Here is a 26480-nt window from a genome sequence, read left to right on the forward strand (position 1 = left end):
ACATCCCCTCCCCCCCACATCCCCTCCTACCACCCCCCCAGCCACAGCCCCCACATCCCCTCCTACCACCCCCCCAGCCACAGCCCCCCACATCCCCTGCCCCCCACATCCCCTCCTACCAGCCCCCAGCCCCCCACATCCCCTCCCCCCCACATCCCCTCCTACCCCCCCCAGCCCCCCACATCCCCTCCTACCAGCCCCCCCAGCCACAGCCCCCCTGATCCCCTCCCCCCCACATTCCCTCCTACCAGCCCCCAGCCCCCCACATCCCCTCCTACCAGCCCCCCCAGCCACAGCCCCCCTGATCCCCTCCCCCCCACATGCCCTCCTACCAGCCCCCCCAGCCACAGCCCCCCTGATCCCCCCAGCCCCAGGGTCCCCCCACATCCCCTCCCCCCCCAGCCACAGCCCCCCTGATCCCCTCCCCCCCACATCCCCTCCTACCACCCCCCCAGCCACAGCCCCCCACATCCCCGCCCCCCCAGCCACAGCCCCCCTGATCCCCTCCCCCCACATCCCCTCCTACCAGCCCCCAGCCCCCCACATCCCCTCCCCCCACTTCCCTTCCTACCAGCCCCCCCAGCCACAGCCCCCCTGATCCCGGTCCCCCCACATCCCTTCCTACCAGCCCCCCCAGCCACAGCCCCCCTGATCCCCTCCCCCCCACATCCCTTCCTACCAGCCCCCCCAGCCACAGCCCCTGATCCCCTTCCCCCCACATCCCCACCTACCCGCCCCCCCAGCCACAGCCCCCCTGATCCCCTCCCCCCCACATCCCCTCCTACCAGCCCCCCCAGCCACAGCCCCCCTGATCCCCTCCCCCCCACATCCCTTCCTACCAGCCCCCCCAGCCACAGCCCCCCTGATCCCCTCCCCCCCACATCCCCTCCTACCAGCCCCCCCAGCCACAGCCCCCCTGATCCCGGTCCCCCCACATCCCTTCCTACCAGCCCCCCCATCCCCAGCCCCCCTGATCCCCTCCCCCCCACATTCCTTCCTACCAGCCCCCCCAGCCACAGCCCCCCCTGATCCCCTCCCCCCACATCCCCTCCTACCAGCCCCCCAGCCCCCCTGATCCCCTCCCCCCCACATCCCCTCCTACCAGCCCCCCCAGCCACAGCCCCCCTGATCCCCTCCCCCCCACATCCCCTCCTACCAGCCCCCCCCAGCCCCAACCGCCCACATCCCCTCCCCCCCACATTCCCTCCTACCAGACCCCCAGCCACAGCCCCCAACATCCCCTCCCCCACATCCCCTCCTACCAGCCCCCCCAGGCACAGCCCCCCTGATCCCCCCCATCCCCAGGGTCCCCCCCACATTCCCTACCAGCCCCCCCCAGCCACAGCCCCCCTGATCCCCCCAGCCCCAGGGTCCCCCCCACATCCCCTCCCCCCCCAGCCACAGCCCCCCAATCCCCTCCCCCACATCCCCTCCTACCAGCCCCCCCCCAGGCACAGCCCCCCTGATCCCCCCCATCCCCAGGGTCCCCCCCACATCCCCTCCTACCAGCCCCCCATGCCACAGCCCCCCGATCCCCTCCCCCCAGCCCCCCCCACATCCCCTCCTACCAACCCCACCCCAGCCACAGCCCCCCCATCCCCTCAGGGTCCCCCTGGGATCCACTCCCCCCAGCCAAAGCCCCTCGGATCCCCTCCCACCACCCCCCGGCTCCCCTCCTACCAGCACCCCCCAGCCACAGCCCTGCCCCCCATGGGATCCCCTCCTACCAGCCCCCCCCCATCAGCTGGGGCCAGCTTTGCTGACAGCCTCCCCCATCTGTTCCCCCCCACCCCGGCTTGTGACTGACCAGAGCGCCCCTCTCCACTCATTCCCCACCCTGGGTTTCCACAGGCACCTCTGCCCGCCTCAGTTTCCCTCCTCCAACAGCTTCCCCCACCCCGGTCAGTCACCCCCCCCCCCCCGATCCAACTCGGCCCTGGGCCCAGTTGCTGGACGGCTCTGATGTCCGGGGTGGGGTGGGGGGGTTCACGGGATGTGGCCCTGCCCCAAAGCCATTCAGCTTGGGGAGGGGGCGCACTGATGAGAGCAGGGTGCCTGGCGGGGCCATAGGCGGCTGTGGGGTTCTGGGTCTGTGGGCCCTGAGCCGGGCACCCAGGGCATGCATTGAGCACACCCGTTCTCAGCTCTTCGCCCTGCAGTGGCGTCCGGCTCCCAGCAGCCCCATGGTGCGTCCCGCCCCCCCCCGGGAAAGGGGAAATCGAGCTGAGATCAGTGACCTCACCCTGCTCCCGTTACCGGCTCACCGAGCAGCGACCCTCAGTTAGTGGCTCCCAGCAGAGAGGACCCGACAGCCTCGGGCCATCAGTTCACCTGCTGTATCCCCACAGACATGGCTGCCCACCCCAGCTGGGTTCGAAACCGGGGCCCTGGGTTGCCGGCGGATTCGGCGCCAGGCGATTACCGTGGGGCACCAGCAGCCTGCCGGCTCCAGGATTATAATCGGGGGGCACGTTGGCCACCACCACCCCTGGCCAAATGCGCTCAGAAGCCGCCAGGCGTCTGCTGGACGCCGAGGCAGAAACGTGGATCACCGCTTGGGTGAAATATTTCCAAAGCCGGCGCGTTTGTGTTTAGACGTTTCTGGCCCATTTGGGTGAACACCGCTGCGTCGCGGCCCTTTGGGCGAGGTGATGCTGTTTTCGGATCGCCTGTCCCGGGGCCGTTGAAACGTTACGTGAGACACGAAAACCGCCCCACGTCTCCAGCGGCTCCGTGCCCAGCGCGGTAGCGCCGGCGTGGGTCTAGCTGACGGGTGACCCCGGCAGTGCCGCAAACGGGGCCAGGCTGGTAAACTAAGAGTGGGCTGAATCGCTGGATGCCTGGGTTCTTTCCCCGGCTCTGGGAGGGGAGCAGGGGCTAGTGGTTAGAGCGGGGGGGGGACCCACACATCTCTTTCTGCAGTACTCCTGCCTAGGCAGTCAGTGCCCAGTTTGTGTAACGGATTATTCTTTACGAAGTGGGGTGCGCTGCATCGGTCCTGGCTGAAGTTCATCCTCTTTCCTTCAGACCATTTCTCCGCCTCATTCTGAATTTTTTAGCCCATCCTCCAAGGCACTTGCAACCCCTCTCAGCTTGGGTGGCGCCTGCGAACGACAAGTGTTCTCTCTACGCCATTATCTAACTCAGGGGTGGGCAAACCTTTTGGCCCAAGGGCCACATTGGGGTTGCAAAACAGTATGGAGGGCCGGGTAGGGAAGACTGTGCCCCCTCCCAAACAGCCTGCCCCCCCACCCCTTATCCACCCCCTCCCACTTCCTGCCCCCTGACTGCCCCCCTAAGAACCTCCAAACCCATCCAACCCCTCTGCCCCTTGTCCCCAACCGACCCCCCTCCATCCACACCCCCCCCACCCCGTGACCACCCCCTTCCAGGACCCTGTGCCCCTGACCGCCCCCTTCCAGGACCCTACCCCTTATCCATCTTCCCCCCCCCAGCCCCTTTCGGAATGTGGCCCCGCAAACACGGGCGGAGGACTCAACAGGAGCAGGGGCAGCCGCACAGCCAGAGAGAAGCGGGGGTTTCCCCTTCAAAGGGCCGCTTCTCTCTGGCCGGCTGCGTGGCCTCCCAGTCCTCCGCCTGCGGTCCCTGCGCTCCCGCCATCTGCACCGCCCGCCTGCATCTGATTTCAGTGCAGCCGGTGTTGAGTTGCCCGAGTGCCCGGCCCTGGGTCCCCCTGTGGTTGGGGGGCCTTTGCCAGGGCACCCTGTGTTCACTTGTAAATCTGCCCCTGCACCGCGCCGCCCAGCCCCGGAGCCGCGCTGCCAGCACAGCAAGCTGAGGCTGCGGGGGAGGAAGGACAGCCGGGGAGGGGCCGGGGCCAGCTGGGAGCTCGGGGGCTGGGCAGGATGGCCCCCCAGGCCAGATGTGGCTCGCGGTCCGTAATTTGCCCACCTCTGCCCTGTCCACACCCCCGCCCTCTGACCACTAATCTATTAGAGTTCTTTGAAGGGGTCAACAAACATGTGGACAAGGGGGATCCGGTGGACATAGTGTACTTAGATTTCCAGAAAGCCTTTGACAAGGTCCCTCACCAAAGGCTCTTACGTAAATTAAGCTGTCATGGGATAAAAGGGAAGGTCCTTTCATGGATTGAGAACTGGTTAAAGGACAGGGAACAAAGGGTAGGAATTAATGGTAAATTCTCAGAATGGAGAGGGGTAACTAGTGGTGTTCCCCAAGGGTCAGTCCTAGGACCAATCCTATTCAATTTATTCATAAATGATCTGGAGAAAGGGGTAAACAGTGAGGTGGCAAAGTTTGCAGATGATACTAAACTGCTCAAGATAGTTAAGACCAAAGCAGATTGTGAAGAACTTCAAAAAGATCTCACAAAACTAAGTGATTGGGCAACAAAATGGCAAATGAAATTTAATGTGGATAAATGTAAAGTAATGCACATTGGAAAAAATAATCCCAACTATACATACAACATGATGGGGGCTAATTTAGCTACAACGAGTCAGGAAAAAGATCTTGGCGTCATCGTGGACAGTTCTCTGAAGATGTCCACGCAGTGTGCAGAGGCGGTCAAAAAAGCAAACAGGATGTTAGGAATCATTAAAAAGGGGATAGAGAATAAGACTGAGAATATCTTATTGCCCTTATATAAATCCATGGTACGCCCACATCTCGAATACTGCGTGCAGATGTGGTCTCCTCACCTCAAAAAAGATATTCTAGCACTAGAAAAGGTTCAGAAGAGGGCAACTAAAATGATTAGGGGTTTAGAGAGGCTCCCATATGAGGAAAGATTAAAGAGGCTAGGACTCTTCAGCTTGGAAAAGAGAAGACTAAGGGGGGACATGATAGAGGTATATAAAATCATGAGTGATGTTGAGAAAGCGGATAAGGAAAAGTTATTTACTTATTCCCATAATACAAGAACTAGGGGTCACCAAATGAAATTAACAGGCAGCAGGTTTAAAACAAATAAAAGGACGTTCTTCTTCACGCAGCGCACAGTCAACTAGTGGAACTCCTTGCCTGAGGAGGTTGTGAAGGCTAGGACTAGAACAATGTTTAAAAGGGGACTGGATAAATTCATGGTGGCTAAGTCCATCAATGGCTATTAGCCAGGCTGGGTAAGAATGGTGTCCCTAGCCTCTGTTCGTCAGAGGATGGAGATGGATGGCAGGAGAGAGATCACTTGATCGTTGCCTGTTAGGGTCACTCCCTCTGGGGCACCTGGCATTGGCCACTGTCGGTAGACAGATACTGGGCTAGATGGACCTTTGGTCTGACCCGGTACGGCCGTTCTTATGTTCTTATGACCACCACCCCGAACTCCCCTGCCCTCTATCCAACCCCCCCTTGTCCCCTGCCCCCTTACCACACTGCCAGGAGCACCGCTGGCTGGCGGCGCCACAGCCACGCAGCCGCCGCCACCGTGCAGCACAGAGGCTGGGTCAGGCCGGGCTCCGCAGCTGCGCTGCCCCAGGAGCTCGCAGCCCCGCCGCCCAGAGCATTGCGCCAGCGGCGGAGCGAGCCAGCTGAGGCTGCGGGGGACGGGGGATAGCAAGGGAGGGGCCAAGGGCGAGCCTCCTGGGTCAGGAGCTCGGGGGCCGGGCCGGATGTGGCCCGCGGGCCGGATGTGGCCTGCGGGCCGTAGTTTGCCCACCCCTGGTCTAACTCATTGGTGAAGATCCCTGATCCCTGCCGGACCCCGCCCGCTAGATCCTTCCAACGTGACTGTGAACTGCTGCTCCCTCCTCTCCGGGAACGGTTTCCCAACCGCTTCTGCGCCCACCTCCGGCGAGGTTGCATTTCCCTACTTTATGAGGTCACGGCAGCGAGTATCAAACAGTCTTACGAACGTCAAGACAGACCCCCTCTACCGCCTCCGCCCTCGTCCACAAGGCTTGTTGCCCTGTCAAAGAAAGCCATCAGGTTGGTTTGCTGCGATAGTTTATTATTTTGATTGGTCAAGAACCAATCAGGGTTGGAAGGGGCCTCAGGAGGGATCTAGTCCCACCCCCTGCTCAAAGCAGGACCAATCCCCAACTAAATCATCCCAGCCAGGGCTTTGTCAAGCCGGGCCTTAAACACCTCTAACTCCATGCTGACCATTACTGATCACCTTATCATCTGCTAGGTGTTGGCAAATTAATTCTTTGCTCTGTTATCTTTCCGGGTACTGAAGTTACGTTGACTGGTCTTTAATTCCCCATGCAGTTCCTCTGGAATCGCTCCCGTCTTCCAGGACTTTTTCCAAGATAAGGACCCAGCTATCTCCTCAGTCAGCTCCTTGAGTGGTCTCGGATGGACTTCCATTAGCAACACGAAGCTGGTCAGGGAAAGTGCGGGACCCTTACCGAATGGGGGAGGCCACCTAGTGACACAGGATGTGGAAAAAGCTGAAGTCCTCAATGCTCTTTTGGCCTCGGTCTTCACAGACAAGGGCAGCTCCCAGACGGCTGCACTGGGCAGCACAGGATGGGGAGGTGGTGAGCAGCCCTCCGTGGTGAAAGACCAGGTTAAGGACTAGTTAGAAAAGCTGGACGTGCACAAGTCCATGGGTCCGGATCTAATGCAGCCGAGGGTGCTGAGGGAGTTGGCGGATGTGATGGCACAGCCGTTGGTCACTATCTTTGAAAACTCGTGGCGAGCGGGGAAAGTCCCGGACGATTGAAAAAAGGCAAATGTGGTGCCCATTTTTTAAAAAGGGAAGAAGGAGGATCCAGACCTCACCTCAGTCCCTGGAAAAATCATGGGAGCAAATCCTCAAGGAATCTATTTTGAAGCACTTGGCGGAGAGGAAGGTGTTCAGGAACGGTCAACATGGATTCACCAAGGGCAAGTCATGCCTGACCCACCCGACTGCCTCCTATGAGGAGATAATTGGCTCTGTGGCTGAGGGGAAAGCAGTGGACGTGTTATTCCTTGACTTTAGCAAAGTTTTTGATACGGTCTCCCACAATGTTCTTCCTGCAAGTTACAGAAGTACGGGCTGGATGAATGGACTATATGGGGGATAGAAAACTGGCTAGATCGTCGGGCTCAATGGGTAACGATCAACGGCTCCATGTGTAGTTGGCAGCCGCTATCAAGCCGAGTGCCCCAGGGGTCGGTCCTGGGGCTGGTTTTCTCCAACATCTTCATTAATGATCTGGAGGATGGGATTAATTGCACCCTCAGCAAGTTTGTGGCTGACACTAAGCTGGGGGGGAGAGGTGGACACGCTGGAGGGTCGGGATAGGGTCCAGAGTGACCTAGACAAATTGGAGGATTGAGCCAGAAGAAACCTGATGAGGTTCAACAAGGACAAGTGCCGAGTCCTGCACTTAGGACGGAAGAATCCCAGGCACCGACACAGGCGGGGGACTGACTGGCTAAGCGGCCGTTCTGCAGAAAAGGACCCGGGGGTTACAGTGGACAAGAAGCTGGATATGAGTCAGCAGGGCGCCCTTGTTGCCAAGAAGGCCAACGGCATATTGGGCTGTATTAGTAGGAGCATTGCCAGCAGATCGAGGGACGTGATCATTCCCCTCTATTCGGCACTGGTGAGGCCACACCTGCGGTATTGGGTCCAATTTTGGGCCCCCCACTACAGAAGGGATGTGGACAAATTGGAGAGAGTCCAGCGGAGGGCAACGAAAATGATCAGGGGGCTGGAGCACATGACTTACGAGGAGAGGCTGAGGGAACTGGGGTTATTTAGTCTGCAGCTGAGAAGAGTGAGGATTTGATAGCAGCCTTCAGCTACCTGCAGGGGGTTCCAAAGAGGATGGACCTAGATTGTTCTCAGTGGTAGCAGGTGACAGAACAAGGAGTAATGGTCTCAACTTGCAGAGGGGGAGGTTTAGGTTGGATATTAGGAAACACTATTTCCCTAGGAGGGTGGTGAAGCACTGGAATGGGTTCCCTAGGGAGGTGGTGGACTCTCCATCCTTAGAGGTGTTTAAGGTCAGGCTTGACAAAGCCCTGGCTGGGATGATTTAGTTGGGTTGGTCCTGCTTTGAGCAGGGGGTTGGACTAGACACCTCCTGAGGTCCCTTCCAACCTGGATATCGTCTGATTTCATCAGGCCCTTGATGACTTGAGGACACCTAACACCCTGAGTCATTTTTAACTTGTTCTTTCCCTATTCTAGCCTCTGCTTCTACCTTGGCGTTCGCCACGTGGGACGTCCAATCACCGCGGAACTTTTTGGTGAAAAACAAACAGTCATTTCGCACTTCCGGCATTTCAACATTTTCGGTTACCGTTTCCCTCCCCTTGTCGAGTAACGGGCCTACCCTCTCCTGGGCCTTCCTCTTGCTTCGAATGGATTTGCCGAATGTTTCCTTGTTACACCCTTTATGTCGCTAGCTCGTGTGATCTCGTTTTGGGCCTTCCAATTTTGTCCCTACGATTTGTTTATATTCATCCTTCCTCATTTCACCTAGTTTCCAATCTCGTGTTTCGAATCCTTGACGATCTCCCGGTTAAGCCAGGGTGGTCGCCTGCCGTACTGCTACGACAGTTCGCTTTTGGGCCCGTCATAACGTCTCCAAAAAACCTGCCAACTCTCTCCAACCTGAACTTGCTTCCCGCAGGATCTTACCTTTCGCCTCCTTGGGTTCGCTCAAGTTTGCCTCCTTGAAATCCACTGTCTTTATTATGAGGTCTTCCATCCTACCCTTCCTTAGAATCACCAACTCGATGACTTCTTCCACCTTCAAATGCTCAAACTGCTCCTCCCCGTTGCTCAAAACCAACCCCGAGTCGCTTTCTCCACCTTCTGAATGAAAAAACAGCCTCGCAGGGCAGTCCAAAAATGGGTCGGCTCAGCCGTCCCCTGCCACGTTATTTTCCCCGACAGACGGCGCGGTCGTCGAAATCCCCCATGGCCAAGTCCCGGCTCTCGGCTGAGTTCGTTAGTTGTTTAAAACTCCGAAGAAGCTCGACGCGGCTTGGATTCGCTTTCCTTCGCGGTTTCAGGGGTCCGTGCCGCGCTCCCCACTGTGGGTACCATCTCGCGTGGGGTGGGCGTCTGTGCGGCACCCGACGCAATGGGGGGACCACATTCGGGGAGGTGGTGTGTCTGGGCAGCGCCCGGCCTAAAATGGTGTCCCATTTCCCCCCCCTCGGCGGACATTTTTCCTCCAGTGGCCAACGCGGGGAGAAAATTCACCCCACTTCAAGGGGGCGACCCGGGGGGAAGGACCCCCCCCCCCTTCCCCGCCCGACCCACATTTCAAACCCAGAGGATTCTCCAAAGAAAGGAAGTTTATTGCCCAGAACAATTCGCCGCTGCATATATATATATATATATATATATAAAAAAAAATGCTTGTTTCTCATTTCACAGCCCAGTGTATAAACTTGTCCCCCCACCCCCACCCCGCCCAACATACGACTTCACTAACACAAATAACCCCCCGGGGAGAAGAAACGGTGGGGGTAGAGATTCCAACCTCACCTCCCCTCCCACCCCCCCGGGTAGAAATGGCTCCTCCCCCCGCCCCGTAGTGACACCCCTCCCCCCCAAAGTCGGCGTGTCCCCCAAATTCAGGGGTAGGGGGTGTATTTACCATGAGCCGCCCCCCCCCCACCCCACCCGCCGCAAAATGTAACAAGGGACACTGGGTTTAAATATGAAAAAAATAATACAGAACCAGGGGGGAAGGGGAACGTGCCCCCCCCCCGCCCAAGTAAAAAAAGGTCCCCCAAAGGTCTGGTTGATGGGGGGAATTGGGATTAGCTGCTGCCCTCGCCCCGGCTTGAACAGTTCCAATGCTACAGAGTTAATGCCCCTTCCCGCGGCCTGTCCTTCCGGGGTTCGGGGTGCGGCCCCCCCCCAGCAGCGGGGGGGGGGGGAGGCGGTGTCCGCGTGGGCCCCCGCCGGGAGGGAAGAGGTGGGCGGGCGACTCACACGCTGAGTTTGCAGTGGCAAAGCTCCTTGTACATCTGGCGCCGCAGCTTCGGCATGTCCTGCTGGGTGAAGGTGAAGGCCCGACCCAGGGCCAGGAACTTGCAGTACTGGGGGGGCAGGCGGGGGGGGGAGAAGCAGAGTTAACCAGGGGCAGAGGGAAAAGCTTTCACCCCTAGGGGGTGCCGGCTCCCACCCCGCCCCAGGGCGGGGACTGGCTGGCTCAGGGGGGGCGGGGAATGGGGCAGGGGCCTGTCCCCTCTGGGGGGCGCCGGCTCCTCCCTGTGTCAGAGCCTGGCTGGCTTGGGGGGGCGGGGAATGGGGCAGGGCCCTGTCCCCTCTAGGGGGCGCCGGCTCCCCCCTGGCCCCAGTCTTGGTGAGGGGAGCTTGTCGGGTGTCACCCCAGTTCCTGGCCCATCACCAGCGGGGCTGCAGTGAGGGGCAGAGGCTAACGGCATCCGTGCAGCCTCCGCTGGGGGGGGGGATGGCAGGTTTTGGGGGGGCTGTCAGTGCGCACAGGGGGAGATCAGGGATACGGGCGGGGGGGGGGGGCACTGCTCCCCCCGGCTCCTCCCCAGCCCCAGCCGCCGCTCACCTGCAGGACGAAGGCCCCACAGTCGCTGTCGTTGTTCTGCCTGGCCACGTTCTGGGGAGAGGGGAGGGGAGGGTCAGCCAGGTCCAGCAACCCCCCTGTTCCCCCCCAGTGCAAGAACAGAGCTCTGCCATTGGCTCAGGAACCCAGCCCCCCCAACCCCCCTGCTCTGACCCACCAGCCCCCACTCCCCTCCCAAAGCCAGGGAGAGAACCCAGGCGTCCTGGCTCCCAGCCCCCCTGCTCTAACCCACCAGCCCCACTCCCCTCCCAGAGCCAGGGAGAGAACCCAGGAGTCCTGGCTCCCAGCCCCCCCGGCTCTGACCCACCAGCCCCCACTCCCCTCCCAGAGCTGGGGAGAGAACCCAGGAGTCCTGGCTCACCATCTTAAAGGAGCCCCTCCAGCCATCTCTGAAGTCCGGCCGATCCTTCTTGTCTGCTTCAGCCTGGAGGTACCTACAGATGTGCTGGGGGGGGGGGGGCAGGAGGAGCATAAAGGGGGTGACTTGGGGGGGGGAAGGGGCTCCCTGATAGGACTGGCAGGAGTTCAGGGTGTGATGGGAGCCGGCGCCCCCTAGAGGGGACAGGCCCCTGCCCCATTCCCTGCCCCCCCTGAGCCAGCCAGTCCCCGCCCTGGGGCCGGAGGGGAGCCGGCGCCCCCCGGAGGGGACAGGCCCCTGCCCCATTCCCCGCCCCCCTGAGCCAGCCAGTCCCCGCCCTGGGGCCGGGGGGGAGCCGGTGCCCCCTAAAGGGGACAGGCCCCTGCCCCGCTCCCCGCCCCCCTGAGCCAGCCAGTCCCCGCCCTGGGGCTAGGGGGGAGCCGGTGCCCCCCGGAGGGGACAGGCCCCTGCCCCGCTCCCCGCCCCCTCGCCCGGTTACCTTGGGGCAGCGGCGGTTGAGCGTTCGCTGCGAGTCGAAGTACGTGATGCTCTTCTGCTTCACGTCCACAGAGACGAGGGACCAGTGCACCTCCAGGTGGATGGGGATGAGCAGCAGGTCCTTGTTGAAGATGTCCACCTGCGGGGGGCGCCACACGCACTGAGCCGGCCGGCCGCCTCCTCCCTGCCCCATAGCGCCCCCTGGGGCCAGCCCTGCCTGCCAGGGGAGAGCGCCCCCTGCTGAGCCCCCCGCCCCCTCCCTGCCCCACAGCGCCCCCTAGCGCCGCCCTGGGGCCAGCCCTGCCTGCCAGGGGAGAGCGCCCCCTGCTGAGCCCCCCGCCCCGCTCCCTGCCCCACAGCGCCCCCCTAGCGCCGCCCTGGGGCCAGCCCTGCCTGCCAGGGGAGAGCGCCACCTGCTGAGCCCCCCGCCCCCTCCCTGCCCCACAGCGCCCCCTAGCGCCGCCCTGGGGCCAACCCTGCCTGCCAGGGGAGAGCGCCACCTGCTGAGCCCCCCGCCCCCTCCCTGCCCCACAGCGCCCCCTAGCGCCGCCCTGGGGCCAGCCCTGCCTGCCAGGGGAGAGCGCCCCCTGCTGAGCCCCCCGCCCCCTCCCTGCCCCACAGCGCCCCCTAGCGCCGCCCTGGGGCCAGCCCTGCCTGCCAGGGGAGAGCGCCCCCTGCTGAGCCCCCCGCCCCGCTCCCTGCCCCACAGCGCCCCCCTAGCGCCGCCCTGGGGCCAGCCCTGCCTGCCAGGGGAGAGCGCCCCCTGCTGAGCCCCCCGCCCCCTCCCTGCCCCACAGCGCCCCCTAGCGCCGCCCTGGGGCCAACCCTGCCTGCCAGGGGAGAGCGCCACCTGCTGAGCCCCCCGCCCCCTCCCTGCCCCACAGCGCCCCCTAGCGCCGCCCTGGGGCCAGCCCTGCCTGCCAGGGGAGAGCGCCCCCTGCTGAGCCCCCTGCCCCACAGCGCCCCCTAGCGCCAGCCCTACGTGCCGGGGGAGAGTGCCCCCGCTGCCCCTGCCCTGCTCCCAGCCCCACAGTGACCCCTAGCGCCGCCCTGGGGCCAGCCCTGCAGCCCGGCACCGCCCCCCCCCCCCGACACACTCACGTTTTTGGTCCAGCGTTTCACCCCCTCGTACCCCTTGGTTCGTAGCTTATCGTAGAAAAAACTGTTGAAGAAATGGACCTGGGGAGGGAAGGCGCCTCCGTTTAGACACCAACAGCCCCGGGCCGGGACCCTCCACCAAGCCGGGCTGCCCCAGCCCCACGGCTCTACCCACCAGCCCCCACTCCCCTCCCAGAGCCGGGGAGAGAACCCAGGAGTCCTGGCTCCCAGCCCCCCCTGCTCTAACCCACCAGCCCCCACTCCCCTCCCAGAGCCGGGGAGAGAACCCAGGAGTCCAGGCTCCCAGCCCCCCCTGCTCTAACCACCAGGCCCCACTCCCCTCCCAGAGCCGGGGAGGGAACCCAGGAGTCCTGGCTCCCAGCCCCCCCTGCTCTAACCACCAGGCCCCACTCCCCTCCCAGAGCCGGGGAGGGAACCCAGGAGTCCAGGCTCCCATCCCCCCCCCGCTCTAACCACCAGCCCCCACTCCCCTCCCAGAGCCGGGGAGAGAACCCAGGAGTCCTGGCTCCCAGCCCCCCCTGCTCTAACCCACCAGCCCCCACTCCCCTCCCAGAGCCGGGGAGAGAACCCAGGAGTCCAGGCTCCCAGCCCCCCCTGCTCTAACCACCAGGCCCCACTCCCCTCCCAGAGCCGGGGAGGGAACCCAGGAGTCCTGGCTCCCAGCCCCCCCTGCTCTAACCACCAGGCCCCACTCCCCTCCCAGAGCCGGGGAGACAACCCAGGAGTCCAGGCTCCCAGCCCCCCCCCGCTCTAACCACCAGCCCCCACTCCCCTCCCAGAGCCGGGGAGAGAACCCAGGAGTCCTGGCTCCTAGCCCCCCCTGCTCTAACCACCAGCCCCCACTCCCCTCCCAGAGCTGGGGGTTCTCTGACTCATCTCACGTCTCTGTTGAAGTGGTGGGGCAGGACCGATTTACTGGGTAGGGCTGGGGGGGAGCCCAGGATTGGGGTAGGAGGGGCTGTGGGTCCGGAGTGAGGGGTCAGTCCCAATCACATACGGGCTGCCACCTAGTGGCGGTTCCTTAGCATGACAGCATCACCCATCGCGAAAGTAACGATAACGGGCCCTCACCTTGTCTGGCACCGTATCCATGACGAGGTCCCCGTACATGTTCATGACCTGCAGTGAGAGAGGACAGAGGGTTAGGGGCACCACACCCCCCTCCAGACCCCTCGCCCGGCGCTGAGATGCGGCCACCTCTGGGGCAGGGCGGCCGGTTACGCAGGGACCCCTCGCCCGGCGCTGAGATGCGGCCACCTCTGGGGTGGGGCGGCCGGTTACCCGGGGACCCCTCGCCCGGCGCTGAGATGCAGCCACCTCTGGGGCGGGGCGGCCGGTTACCCAGGGACCCCTCGCCCGGCGCTGAGATGCAGCCACCTCTGGGGCAGGGCGACCGGTTACCCAGGGACCCCTCGCCCGGCGCTGAGATGCAGCACCTCTGGGGCAGGGCGACCGGTTACCCAGGGACCCCTGGCCCGGCGCTGAGATGCAGCCACCTCTGGGGCAGGGCGACCGGTTACCCAGGGACCCCTCGCCCGGCGCTGAGACGCAGCCACCTCTGGGGCGGGGCGGCTGGTGACATAGAGACCCCTCGCCCAGCGCAGGGGAGGGCCCCCTGCCCCGCTCCCAGCAGCGCAGCGCCCCCCGGTGGCCGTGCCGAGAGCCCCACCTGGTCGTTGAGCCAGTTTGGGCCGTAGAGCGTCTGCAGGTCGTCCATGGTCAGCACGTGGCGTTTGTAGTTCACCCGGAAGCCCCTCACCATGGCGTTGCCTGGCATGCGCTGGTAGGACTGGATCAGCTGCTGCACGGTGCCCTTCCTGCGCGCGGGGGGCGGGCGAGTGAGGCAGGCCCAAGAATGGAACCCAGGAGTCCTGGCTCCCAGCCCCCGTGCTCTAACCCACCAGGTCCCACCCCCCTTCTGGAGCCGGGGAGAGAACCCAGGAGTCCTGGCTCCCAGCCCCCCCCTGCTCAAACCCACCAGCCCCCACTCCCCTCCCAGAGCCGGGGAGAGAACCCAGGAGTCCTGGCTCCCAGCCCCCCCCGCTCTAACCACCAGCCCTCACTCCCCTCCCAGAGCCAGGGAGAGAACCCAGGAGTCCTGGCCCCCAGCCCTCCCCCGCCCTGCTCTAACCCCTCCCAGGTACCTCTGTGGCGTGGAAAACTCTTGCTGGAAAATGTCTTCTAGCTTCTCCACCACCTCGTCCGTGCTGACGGGGATCAGGCTGCCGTAGGCCTGAAGGAACTCATCCAGAATGCCTGGGGAGGGGGCGAGAGCAGCCGGATAGAACAGCTGAGGTGACAGTGTGAGGGGCTGAGATGCAGCCACCTCTGGGGCGGGGCGGCCGGTTACCCAGGGACCCCTCGCCCGGCGCTGAGATGCGCCCACCTCTGGGGCGGGGCGGCCGGTTACCCAGGGACCCTTCGCCCGGCGCCGAGATGCACCCACCTCTGAAACCCCGGGTGCGTCATGTCCCCCGGACGAGCCAGGTGGGACGTTAACTCTGAAACCTAGCGATGACGCCTGGTTATCTGTGGGTCTTAGCTGAGCAGGGAAGCACTGAGGGTCGCCAACGGGGAGGAAGCCAGAAAGCGGCACTGCCTGGCCGCACGTGGGGGGGCACGGCTGCGTCCTGTCCTAATCCCTCCCTTTCGCCCCCCGCCCCGAGGCTGCTGAACGGAGCCTGACACCTTGTGGCGGGAGGTCAATGCTACACCCGTTTTGCCATGGCGGCTTCCTACACGAGCCCCTCCCCTACTTTCTCCCCTCCCCCTTTATACGGGGGGCCCCCACGCCCTAGCGCCTTACTCTGCACGCAGGTGACGTGTTCCTCCCGCAGGGGGCTGTGCTGCGCCGCCTTCTCCCCGGGGGGCGCCTCGCGCTGGGGGGCGCCGGGCCCGTCCTTGGCCCGGAAGAACTCCTCCACCGCGCCGATGCTGCACACGTTGCTGATGACGATGCTGGGGTCCGAGGCGGCGGCGGCCAGGGCGCCCAGCTCGCCGTCCAGGGAGGCGAAGCCGTTGGGCAGGGCGCCCGCGGGGCCTGGGCGGGAGAGGAGACACGGGGGTCGTTACGCTGCGGGGCTGGGGGGGGAGGATGGGGGTAAGGGGGTCCCTATGGGCCCGTAGCCCCCCCCCCCCCGGTTACCTGGGTCCCCGTCCAGCGTTGGCGCCTCTCTCCTGCTCCCGGGGGGCGACCGGGTGCCGTCCTCCCCTCCCAGCTCCGTGGCGTGGCCGTACGGCGGGTACGGGGAGGAGCCGGGCGCCTCGCCCAGCAGGCCGAGCCGGGGGGGCGAGGGGGCGAAGGCCCCGCCCAGGTGGTAGTCCAATCGGGGCGAGGGGCGGGGCCGGAAGGGCGAGGGGCGGGGCCCCGGCTTGGCCCCGCCCTGGCAGTCCTCCTCCTCCTCCTCCTCCAGGGGGCAGCCTTTCAGGTCGTGGTCGGGCTGGGAGCCGGGCGAGAGGGAGGAGCGGGACGGCTTGGCGCCCCCCCGCCGGCGCCCCCGCCAGGCCAGCTTGCCCCACAGCTTCCAGGGGAAGGCCAGGGAGGAGCATTTCGAGTACAGCAGCATGCGCAGGGCCCGCCGGGCCCGCCGGCGCCGCCGCAGCTGGCAGCGCCGCCGGGTGGCCCCCGGGAGCGGCGGCCGCCCCTCGGCCCCGCCGGCGAAGGGCCAGTCCGGGCCGCCGCTCCTGGCCGCCTTCTCCCCGGCCGGTTTGCTCCGGGCCCAGCCGGAGACGCGCGGCAAGTCCCAGGCGCCGGCGGGGCCTTCCGCCTCGCTCGCGAAGCCCGGGGGTTGCTCTTTGGTGTAGGCCAGCCGGCGCCCGCCTTCGAAGCAGCCGCCGTGCTTGGGGGCCGGGGGGGCGGGCTCCTCCCAGTCCCGGGACGCCAGGCGCAGCCTCTCCCGCTTGTGGGGCTCGCGGAGGCCGGGGCCCCACGGCTTCCTGGCCTGGATGGTTTCCTTCATGGCTCCGACGTGCCTGCAGGGAGCGAGGGACACAGGTCAGGGCGGCCCCGGATGCCAGGGGGACCCTCGACTCACTGCACCACCCCCTTTCCCGTGCCTCAGTTTCCCCCACTCTGCTGGGAACCGAGGGAGGACGGGTGACAATACAGCCCAGAATGGGGGAACACAACTGTCAGCGTAACGGGGGACCCTTGATCCCAGCTGGGACCTGGCACAATGGGGGGAACTCCGGTCAGGATCTGCCCAGACCGTGTGGCGGGGGGGGGGTACCCCAATGCCAGTCAGACGGGGCCTGTGTAGCACTCAGCATAAGCGCCCGCCCAGTTCGAATTCCTAGGCACTACCATCATGGACCCCCTCGAATCAGTTTAAGGCCGGTCTGGGCAAATTTGTTTCGCTCCCGGGCGGGGAAATCCATCAATCCCGGACCAATTTGGGAGCTTCTTCCGGCGGCGTTTGTCGCCGCGCCACTCCCAGGATACGAGAGAGACGAGCTGGAGCAGGTCACACCCCTAGCGGTGAGAGAGAGAGGAGCTCTCGGGAACCCAACTGAGCGTCCGGGTGTCCGCTCGAAATCCCGTCTCTTCTTAGACCAATTTCCGCTGCCGAAAAATTGTCTCACCCTCCCCCACTTGTCTCTATATTAAAATCACAACGTGTGTGTGTCTCTGAATCCTGCATCCCATCGTGGTGCCCACAACGAGGGTGGTGAAGCACTGGAATGGGCTCCCTAGGGAGGTGGTGGAATCTCCATCCTTAGATGTTTTTAAGGCCCGGCTTGACAAAGCCCTGCCTGGGATGATTTAGTTGGGGGTGGGTCCTGCTTTGAGCAGGGGGTTGGACTAGATCCCTCCTGAGGTCCCTTCCAACCCTGATCTTCTATGAGTCTATCTACCTGGGGGGACAGATACTGCATAACGGGCTCTTCCATCTGGCAGAGAAAAGTCTAACATGATCCAACGGCTGGAAGATGACGCTAGAGACACTCAGAGGGGGAAAGAGGCCTTCTGCTTGGAAAAGAGACGACAACAGGGGGGGATGTGACTGAGGTCTCTACAATCATGACTGGTGTGGAGAAAGTAAATAAGGGAGTGCTGTTTACTCCTTCTCCTAACACAAGGACTAGGGGGTCACCAAATGCAACAGGTTTCAAACAAACCAAAGGACGTATTTCCTCACCCGACGCACTGTCAACCCGGGGAACTCCTCGCCAGGGGATGTTGCGAAGGCCAAGACTATAACAGGGTTCAAAAAAGATCTGGAGAAGATCACGGAGGAGAGGTCCATCAATGGCTATTAGCCAGGAGGGTGTCCCTAGCCTCGGTTTGCCAGAAGCTGGGAATGGGCGAAAGGGGATGGATCACTTGACGATTCCCTGGTCTGTACGTGGGGCACGTGGCATCGGCCCCTGTCGGAAGACAGGATACTGGGCCAGATGGACCTTTTGCGTGACCTAGTATGGCCGTTCTTATGAGAATAATTAAACGCTGGCCCAACCGACCAAGGGTCGGTGATCCACCACGACAACGTTTAAATCAAGATCGGAGGCTGGGAATTCAGAGGCGGAGTCTGAAGATAGAGCCCCAGCAGTTTAAGAACGGGATTACCTGAGGGGGTTGCCCGATACGGCAGGGGATCTAGTCCCCATGGTGTAAGAGGTCCCTTCCGGTTCTGTTGTGCGTCTGTGCAGCGCCAGAATCGCCAGACCAGATCCGACCAGCCTCAGACGCTTCAAACAACAGCGTAAAAACCCTACAGATGGGGGACGAACGACCCTCTACAAATGTCTCGTCTCGATCGCCGATAATTAGAGATTGGCTGAAATCCTGAAGCATGAGGTAGGTTTAACTGCCCTTGCAAAACCCGTTAGCGTGCACTATCCTAACTTCCACAGAGCTGGCCAATCCCTCTTTGAATCTCGTTACACTGTTGGCCTGAAGCAGAGAGTTCCACCGGTTAACCAGGGTTAGACAAGATGTGCCAATGGAAAGGTGGCGAATGCAAACCTGATGAAAGGAAATTCATTTCACGGATTGTCCCCTTGCTCTTGTCTCAAGACAGACAGAACAAAAGTTCCCAATATGTCTTCGTCATCCCAATATGTTTAGGCGTGCCAGAAGGTGACTTTTTTTATAATTCTGATGGATAATATCGATGTTTATTTTGCAGCCTTTCCCGTGAGTTTTAGCCATTTACATTTTCACAGTTGTGCAAAACGATGGGCTACGTTTAAAAAAACATTTTTTTTTTTAAATCCATTTCAAATTTTCACCGCTGGGCGATAATTTGATGACAGTAAACGTCGAGGTCCAAAAAGCGAAGGACTCACAACCGTTTAAAACACAGACTGTCAATAGCACACGTCAAATCTGATTTAAGGCTATTGGCTTGGTCGAATTCTAGCTGTCAAACAGGAGTTTTCTTCCTTTGCCTGGCCGTAAATTTCAACGGTCACTGATGAAAATAGTTTCTCATCCGTTTGCATGTTTTACTTAATCGTCCCGAGTCTAATTGTTTTATGGACGTTTAGCATCTCCCCTCTTATTGATCGTCTAAAAAGAATCTTCTTCGAAAGGAGATTGCTTGATTACAGACCCGGGGAGAAACTTCCCGGGACTAAATTCTTTCACGTGGCAGAGAAAGGCAGATCAAGATTTTAACGGCTGGGAGTTGAAGCCAGGCAAATTCTGAAACCAAATTCACGGGCCATTTGCACGGTCGTGGGATGTTAAATAATGATCAATTTAAGGCTTTCGGCTCGTTAAATCTGAAGCGTCACGGAGTTGGAACTGGGGGGGTCCTGACCCAAAAAGGAGTCGTGGGGGGAAAGGGGGTTTGCAAGGGTATTGTGTGTGGGGGGGGTACGGTGCTGCTATCCTTCCTCCCGCGCTGCTGCTGGCGGCGGCCCTGCCTTCAGAGCTGAGCGGCTGGAGAACGGCGGCTGCTGGCCGGGAGCCCAGCTCTGAAGGCAGCGGAGAAGTAAGGATGGCAATACCGTGACCGCCCCCCGTCCCCCAAAATAACCTTGTGACCCCCTGCAACCATTTTTGGGTCGGGAGCAGTGAAGCACTGGAATGGGTTCCCTAGGGAGGTGGTGGAATCTCCTTCCTTAGAGGTTTTTAAGGCCCGGCTTGACAAAGCCCTGGCTGGGATGGTTTAGTTGGGGATTGGTCCTGCTCTGAGCAGGGGGTGGGACTAGATCAGTGGTTCTCAAACTTTTGTACTGGTGACCCCTGAGTGCGACACCCCCTAATAAATTAAAAGCACTTTTTAATATATTTTAACACCATTATAAATGCTGGAGGCAAAGCGGGGTTTGGGGTGGAGGCTGACGGCTCGCGACCCCCCCAGGGAATAACCTCACGACCCCCAGTTTGAGAACCCCTGGACTAGACGACCTCCTGAGGTCTGTTCCAACCCTAATAGTCTATGATTCTATGACCCCCGGTTTGAGAAACGCTGGTCTCCCCTGTGAAATCTATAGAGGATAGGGTACAAACACACAGGAGACCACATTTCACAGGGGGAGACCAGGTTTCACGGTCCGTGACGCTGTTTTCGCGGCCGTGAATTTGGTGGGGCCGATCCGTAACAGTGAGGGGGGGGGAGTCGCCGTTGGAATAAACTCCCCCACGGGGGATTTTCCATCGATTGAACTCTTCCAAGCCAGACCAGATGCCTTCCCGGAAGACGGTCCGTATCCAACACAAGCTAGCGGGTAACATTTCATGGGGATATACTGGGTTAGACTCTTAAGTTCCTTCCGGCCTTAAATCTAACAAGCTGAAAGCTATGCCGGTATAAGCACCTTTCTACGAACGTAATTGCGTCCCACTATGATTTACTATTACCTGTATAGCTTATTTCACTCCAAGAGGGTGTTTTTAAATAGACGGTATCCTCCCGTTTCTCCGAAACCCTTTCATCCGAACCTCTGCATTACCTAAAGAAGAAGTTTGGAGAACGCGGAGGTTCAGATCACGAAGCGGAGACCCCTGGGCAGGACTGAAGACGACATCGCCGGCCACTGATTCAATTTCCCTGCCCTCTCGCTTACTCAAATAAATTCCGGGTCCCCCAGGCGTTTCGGATAATCGGGAGCGTACCGTACCGGTATAAAGTGCCAGAAAAGATGCGTCCAAAGGCAGCGGCGCTTTGCCTAGTGTAGACAAGACCTGCTGCTGAAATAGGAGGGTCCCCGTTCAGGAAGCTTTCCCCAGGTAGGCACGGCAAAGATGTGACCTGCCTGTCATGGAGGAAAGCGGCAATGGGGTGGGGGGAGGCACGCAGAGCCATGGGCATGGGGGGAGATTGGGGGCCCTGGCATGGGACAAGGCGGAACGGAGAGAGAATGGGGTGCCCTGGCATGGGGGTAAGAAGGGAATCGGGGTGCACACAGAACCACTGGCACGCGGGAGGAAAATTGGGGGCGCACAGAGCCTCTGGCATGGGGGAGATCGAGGGACCCCAGTATGGGGGGCAGGGAGAGTGGGGGCACACGGAGAACCTGGTGTGTGTGTGTGGGGGGGGGAAATGAGGGACCCTGCCATGGGGGAAGGGAGCAATGGGGGGACGGGGGACGGGAAAGGCCACGCGGCTCAGGGCACGTCTACGCTGCAGGATTCAGCGCCTCCTCCACGCTGGGCTGGGACAGCGGCCACCACGCAGCAGCTTGGTTTGTAACTCAGGGGTCAAGCCTGGGGTTTCGGGGGCGGGGGGGGGGGAGGTTAGCGCACCCGAGTCAAGCCCACGCCGCAGCGTCGGCCGCACCCCTGGGCGCCGGCCGGATTCAGACACAACCTAGAGGGGAAGCCGGGGGGGAGGGGGGGGCCCGAGTCCAAACCCGACAGGGTGTCGTGAGCGAAAGCCCCCGATGGCGGCGACGGGCTCCCTGGTGATCCGGGGAAGGGGCCGACCCGGGGGTGGGGGTGGGGGGCCCGCACCTCTTCTTCCCCATGTCACAGCGCCGGGGGGGGGGGCCCGTCCGCCCTGTGCGCTATGGGGAGCAGGGGGGGGTGGCTGCTCTGGGGGCCCCCCCAGGGCCTGGGTAGGTGTGTGATGGGGGGGGGGGAGGCGCCAGAGGGGAAAGTGCCTCAGACTCCAGGCAAATCTGCCGGGGGGAGGGGGGGGGAAGGGCTCGGCCCTGAGATCCCATCACCCACCGCCCCCATCAGGAGAAGATCAAAGGGGAACGGAGGGGGGGGGGAGACAAAGCCTCTAACTCCCCCCCCCCCCAGGAGCAGGGGGGGGGCCTTGGGGGAGGGAAATCCGAGGGGAGCGGACCCGGGTGGGAGCAGGGTCGGGAGAGGGGGGGCGGTAGGGAGGGAGGGGCGGACCCGGGTGGGAACAGGGCGGGGGGGGGGGGAGAGCGGACCCGGGGGTGGGGGCAGGCGCGGGGAGGGGGGGCTGTGGGGGAGGGGCGCGGACCCCGGTGAGAGCAGGGCCAGGCGCGGACCCGGGTGGGAACAGGGCCGGGGGGGGGCGGACCCCGGGGGGGGCGCGGACCCGGGTGGGAGCAGGGCCGGGGGGGGCGGACCCCGGGGGGGGGCGCGGACCCGGGTGGGAGCAGGGCCGGGAGGGGGGGAGGGGCGGACCCGGGTGGGAGCAGCCGGAGGGGGCGGGGCCGAGGCCGGTCACTCACCGCCGCCCCCCCCCGCAGAGCGGGGCCTCGCTCCGGCTCCCTCCGCCGCCGCCGCCGCCGCCGCCGCCTCCCAGGAGCCAGCAGCCGCCGGCGCCGCCCAATGGCGTCATCAACCCGCGCGCCCGAAAGAAAAAAAAAAGGGAGGGGGGGGAGCGCGCGCCGCGTCACCGCCCGCCCCGCCCCCCCCCCCCCCGAGGCGCGTCACGGCCCCGGCGCGCGGCGTCACTGCCGCGCTGCGCCCTGCGTCACCGCGCTGCCTCCCCGCCCCCTCCCCTCTCTTGGGCGGGGCCACGCCTCGCTCCTGGGGCTGTTACGTCACGGCGACGGCGTGCGTCAGGCAGAGGGAGGGGGCGGGGCCTGATCCTCCCCGTGGGAGGGAGGGAGGGAGGGGCTGGGAGAGGGAGGCTGTGAGGCCGCGGGGCATTGTGGGACAGGCGGCCACCCCAGGGCATTGTGGGATGCAGGAGGTTGCCCCAGGGCATCATGGGACACAGGTGGTTGCCCCAGGGCATTGTGGGACGCAGGCGATTGCCCCAGGGCATTGTGGGACACAGGCGGTCGCCCCATGTGCCCCAGGGCATTGTGGGACAGGAGGCCACCCCAGGGCATTGTGGGACACAGGCGATCACCCCATGTGACTCAGGGCATTGTGGGACACAGGCGGTCGCCCCATGTGCCCCAGGGCATTGTGGGACAGGAGGCCACCCCAGGGCATTGTGGGACACAGGCGATCACCCCATGTGACTCAGGGCATTGTGGGACACAGGCGGTCGCCCCCATGTGCCCCAGGGCATTGTGGGACAGGAGGCCACCCCAGGGCATTGTGGGACACAGGCGGTCGCCCCATGTGCCCCAGGGCATTGTGGGACAGGTGGCCACCCCAGGGCACTGTGGGACGCAGGTGATTGCCCCAGGGCATCGTGGGACACAGGCGGTCACCCCATGTGCCCCAGGGCATTGTGGGACAGGAGGCCACCCCAGGGCATTGTGGGACACAGGCGATCACCCCATGTGACTCAGGGCATTGTGGGACACAGGCGGTCGCCCCCATGTGCCCCAGGGCATTGTGGGACAGGAGGCCACCCCAGGGCATTGTGGGACACAGGCGGTCGCCCCATGTGCCCCAGGGCATTGTGGGACACAGGCGGTCGCCCCGTGTGCCCCAGGGCATTGTGGGACACAGGCGGTCGCCCCCATGTGCCCCAGGGCATTGTGGGACACAGGCGGTCGCTCCCATGTGCCCCAGGGCATTGTGGGACACAGGCGGTCGCCCCCATGTGCCCCAGGGCATTGTGGGACAGGAGGCCACCCCAGGGCATTGTGGGACACAGGCGATCACCCCATATGCCCCAGGGCATTGTGGGACACAGGCGGTCGCCCCCATGTGCCCCAGGGCATTGTGGGACAGGAGGCCACCCCAGGGCATTGTGGGACACAGGCGGTCGCCCCATGTGCCCCAGGGCATTGTGGAACACAGGCGGTCGCCCCCATGTGCCCCAGGGCATTGTGGGACACAGGTGATCACCCCATGTGCCCCAGGGCATTGTGGGACACAGGCGGTCGCCCCCATGTGCCCCAGGGCATTGTGGGACACAGGCGGTCGCCCCCATGTGCCCCAGGGCATTCTGCCCCATGTGCCCCAGGGCATTGTGGAGCAGGAGGCCACCCCACAGCATTGTGGGACAGCAGGCCGCTCCATGGGCCCCAGGGCATTGTGGGACAGGAGGCCGCCTGACACGATGGGTTGGGGCACAAGGCCACCTCCTGTCACGGGGGGCTGGCAGAGCCCTGAACATTTTTCTGACAAGTGCCTCGAGGCGCCCCTCTAACAGCTTAACAGCAGCCCACGCTGTCACGTGCGGAGGCTGAGGGGGGCGACCCAACGTTTCCCTTCTGGGACCTCCCCACACCCCGTACAAAACCCAGTGGCCAAGCTGTAGCCAGGCTTGGAGATGAGGGGCCGCCCTGCCTCCATTTCCCCACCTAGTGCTGCGAGGACTCGGCCTTCCACGGCGCCGGACGGGCTTTGTTGGAGAAAGAGGCGACGCAGCTGCTGGAAAGGGAAATCACGCCTCACCGATCTATTAGAATTCTTTCAGGGGGCTCCAACGAACACGCGGACAGTGCATCTAGCATACTCGGACTTCCTGAAAGCCTTTGACAAGGTCCCTCACTAACGGCTCTTAAGCAAAGCAAGCAGTCATGGTATAAGAGGGAAGGTCGTCTCCCGGATCAAAAACTGGATAAAAGAGAGGGAACGATGGGTAGGAATAACCGGTTAGTTTTCAGAATGGAGAGCGGTAAACCGCAGGGTCCCTCAAGGATCGATACTGGGACTGTGCTGGCTGGAGTGTGGAACAGCTTCTGTACGAGGAGAGATTCAAAAGACAGGACTGTTTAGCTTGGAAAAGAGGACTGCTGGGAAGGAGATGATGGAGGTCTATCAAATCATGAATGGTGTGGAGAAGGTATAATTTACTTCCCCTTTCACATAACCCAAGGACCGGGGCGGACACCCGCTCAAGTTAATAAGCAGCAGCTTTAAACCCAAACCAAAGGAAGTACTTGACCCAACCTGGGGAACTCCTTGCCAGGGGATGTTGTGAAGGCCGAAAGGATAACAGGGTTAGAAAAAGAATTAGATACGTTCCTGGAGGATAGGTCCATCATGTTAGCCAAGATGGTCGGGGGAGACAACCCCGAACCGACAACGGCAACTTTCCAAGGACCCAGCTCCAGTTCGGTTCCTTCCCTTGGAAGCGCCTGGCACCGGCCCCCGTTGGAAGAGAGGACACTGGGCTCGGTGGACCGTTGGTCTGACCCACTATGGCCATTGTGATCTACCAGTCAAACCATTTTAGAGCGGTCAACCCCTTCCATGGTAGAATCCTTTACAGAGGCTAACGAAGGGACCTTCAACCCGGCCTCTTCCCTATAGCTGGACACCCATCTCCATCTTGCTAACAGGACTCTGATCTGCCCACACTCCAGTCCCCTCCCACCACGGGTTTGTTGTTTTGTTTGAGGGGAGGGAGGGATCCAGCTTTTTGTCCAAATCTGTTTCTTGTCCCCGTTCAGGGTGTGAATTTCCCATAGACCTTCCACACCAGTTCCCAAAGTGAACCCCCCCAAAACAGTCTATTGAAATCAGACATCGGAGCTAGTTTCTCCTCACTCTTTATTGCGCAGAAAGACGGAAATCACACGCCCAGTTGCGGGGCCGAGCGGCCACGTCTTTTGACCACGAAGATGAGAGAGCCATAACGACAGCTGCTGCCACCAGCAAAATCAATGCCAGCTCCATCCCAGGCGGATCTTCACCACCTGCAAGAGGAAGAAGCGGGACAGAACCAGACACAGTGGAGTCTTGGATCCACAGACCCTCATTATGGCCCACGGCTGTGCCATTATGGCCCAAGGCTCAGAAGGAGCAATTAAACCCCTTTAAGGTGTGAGAGAGCAATAGAATGTGGGGGAGATGACTGCCCAAGGCAGTCTGCTGCTTGGAGATTGCCTTGGTGATTGCAGCAGTCTGTAATCAGAGGAAGCCAGGAGAAGGAATTTAATACCTGGCTGTTTTCATCTATAGATCTCCAGGTGCTTTAGAGAAGGTCAATATCATCTCCATTTTGCAGATGGGAAAATGGAGGCACGTAAAGGGACTTGGAAGATCTGGGTGACCTTTCAGGTGTCCCCGTTCAGTGCTCTGTTCACTAGCCCACACTGCCTTTTGGGCACTCCAGGCCAGAAAGCCAGAGCACCGGTTGCTCTTTCTGCGTTCAGGGAAGCAGAACTTTGTAGATGGTTATAAACAAGGGTACCCCTGACTCAAGTCGCCCCCGTCTCCTCAGAGAGGCAGCCCCGCGAGGCCCAGAATATCTGCTAGCCACTGCGGCCAGTAGCAGATTCACAGCCGAAGGATCAAAGGACCTCAGACATCCTTGATAACGTAGGCTGCCAAAATTCACCCACCGGGCACTCCAGCCAGATCTAGGAGAGCTAGTTGAAACCTCAGAAGTTTGTTTGAGAAATCCCAATATTTATATAGGACTGGAAAGGTCTCCTGGGTCATCCGGTCCAGGCGATGGCAGCATATAACCCCGGTCGTCAATTTATCAAGATCCATCTGCAGTCTCGGGTTTCCCTCTGCTCTCCTTGTTACATCTATTAGAAGTTATTCTAGCACACCCGCTCGGATTGTTCGAAACCTCCCAACTTAAGTTTATCCATGGATGTTTTTGTTCCAAAAATGGAGACGTTTTAAAGTTCCCTCGCAACAGACAACGTCCACAATTTTTGTACCGGAGCCTCGATTTTATAATACCACCCCCCGGCCAGACACAAAAAAATGTTCTGTTCTACTAAAGTAGAAACGGTACGTTTTGACCTTCATTGGAACCTCCTTGTGGGGTTGTGTTGGC

At 62.0% G+C, this 26480-nt stretch overlaps 1 protein-coding gene across 1 annotated transcript; it reads right to left on the bottom strand.

Annotated features, from left to right (window-relative positions):
* Positions 1-9213: 9213 nt before the first annotated feature.
* On the bottom strand, positions 9214-22127 carry SENP3 (SUMO specific peptidase 3). Its single transcript, XM_045001409.1, has 11 exons — positions 22060-22127; positions 15605-16431; positions 15266-15499; positions 14604-14715; positions 14129-14276; positions 13531-13578; positions 12442-12519; positions 11342-11479; positions 10846-10929; positions 10467-10517; positions 9214-9981 (listed from the first exon to the last, which is right to left on the bottom strand). Exons 2-11 carry the CDS (start codon positions 16416-16418, stop codon positions 9871-9873), a joined length of 1818 nt encoding a protein of 605 aa, XP_044857344.1. The 5' UTR covers positions 16419-16431; positions 22060-22127; the 3' UTR covers positions 9214-9870.
* Between the last annotated feature and the right edge of the window lie 4353 nt (positions 22128-26480).

The sequence above is a fragment of the Mauremys mutica genome, unplaced genomic scaffold (genome assembly GCF_020497125.1).
Source record: "Mauremys mutica isolate MM-2020 ecotype Southern unplaced genomic scaffold, ASM2049712v1 Super-Scaffold_100475, whole genome shotgun sequence".
In the NCBI taxonomy this organism is placed as follows: domain Eukaryota; kingdom Metazoa; phylum Chordata; order Testudines; family Geoemydidae; genus Mauremys; species Mauremys mutica.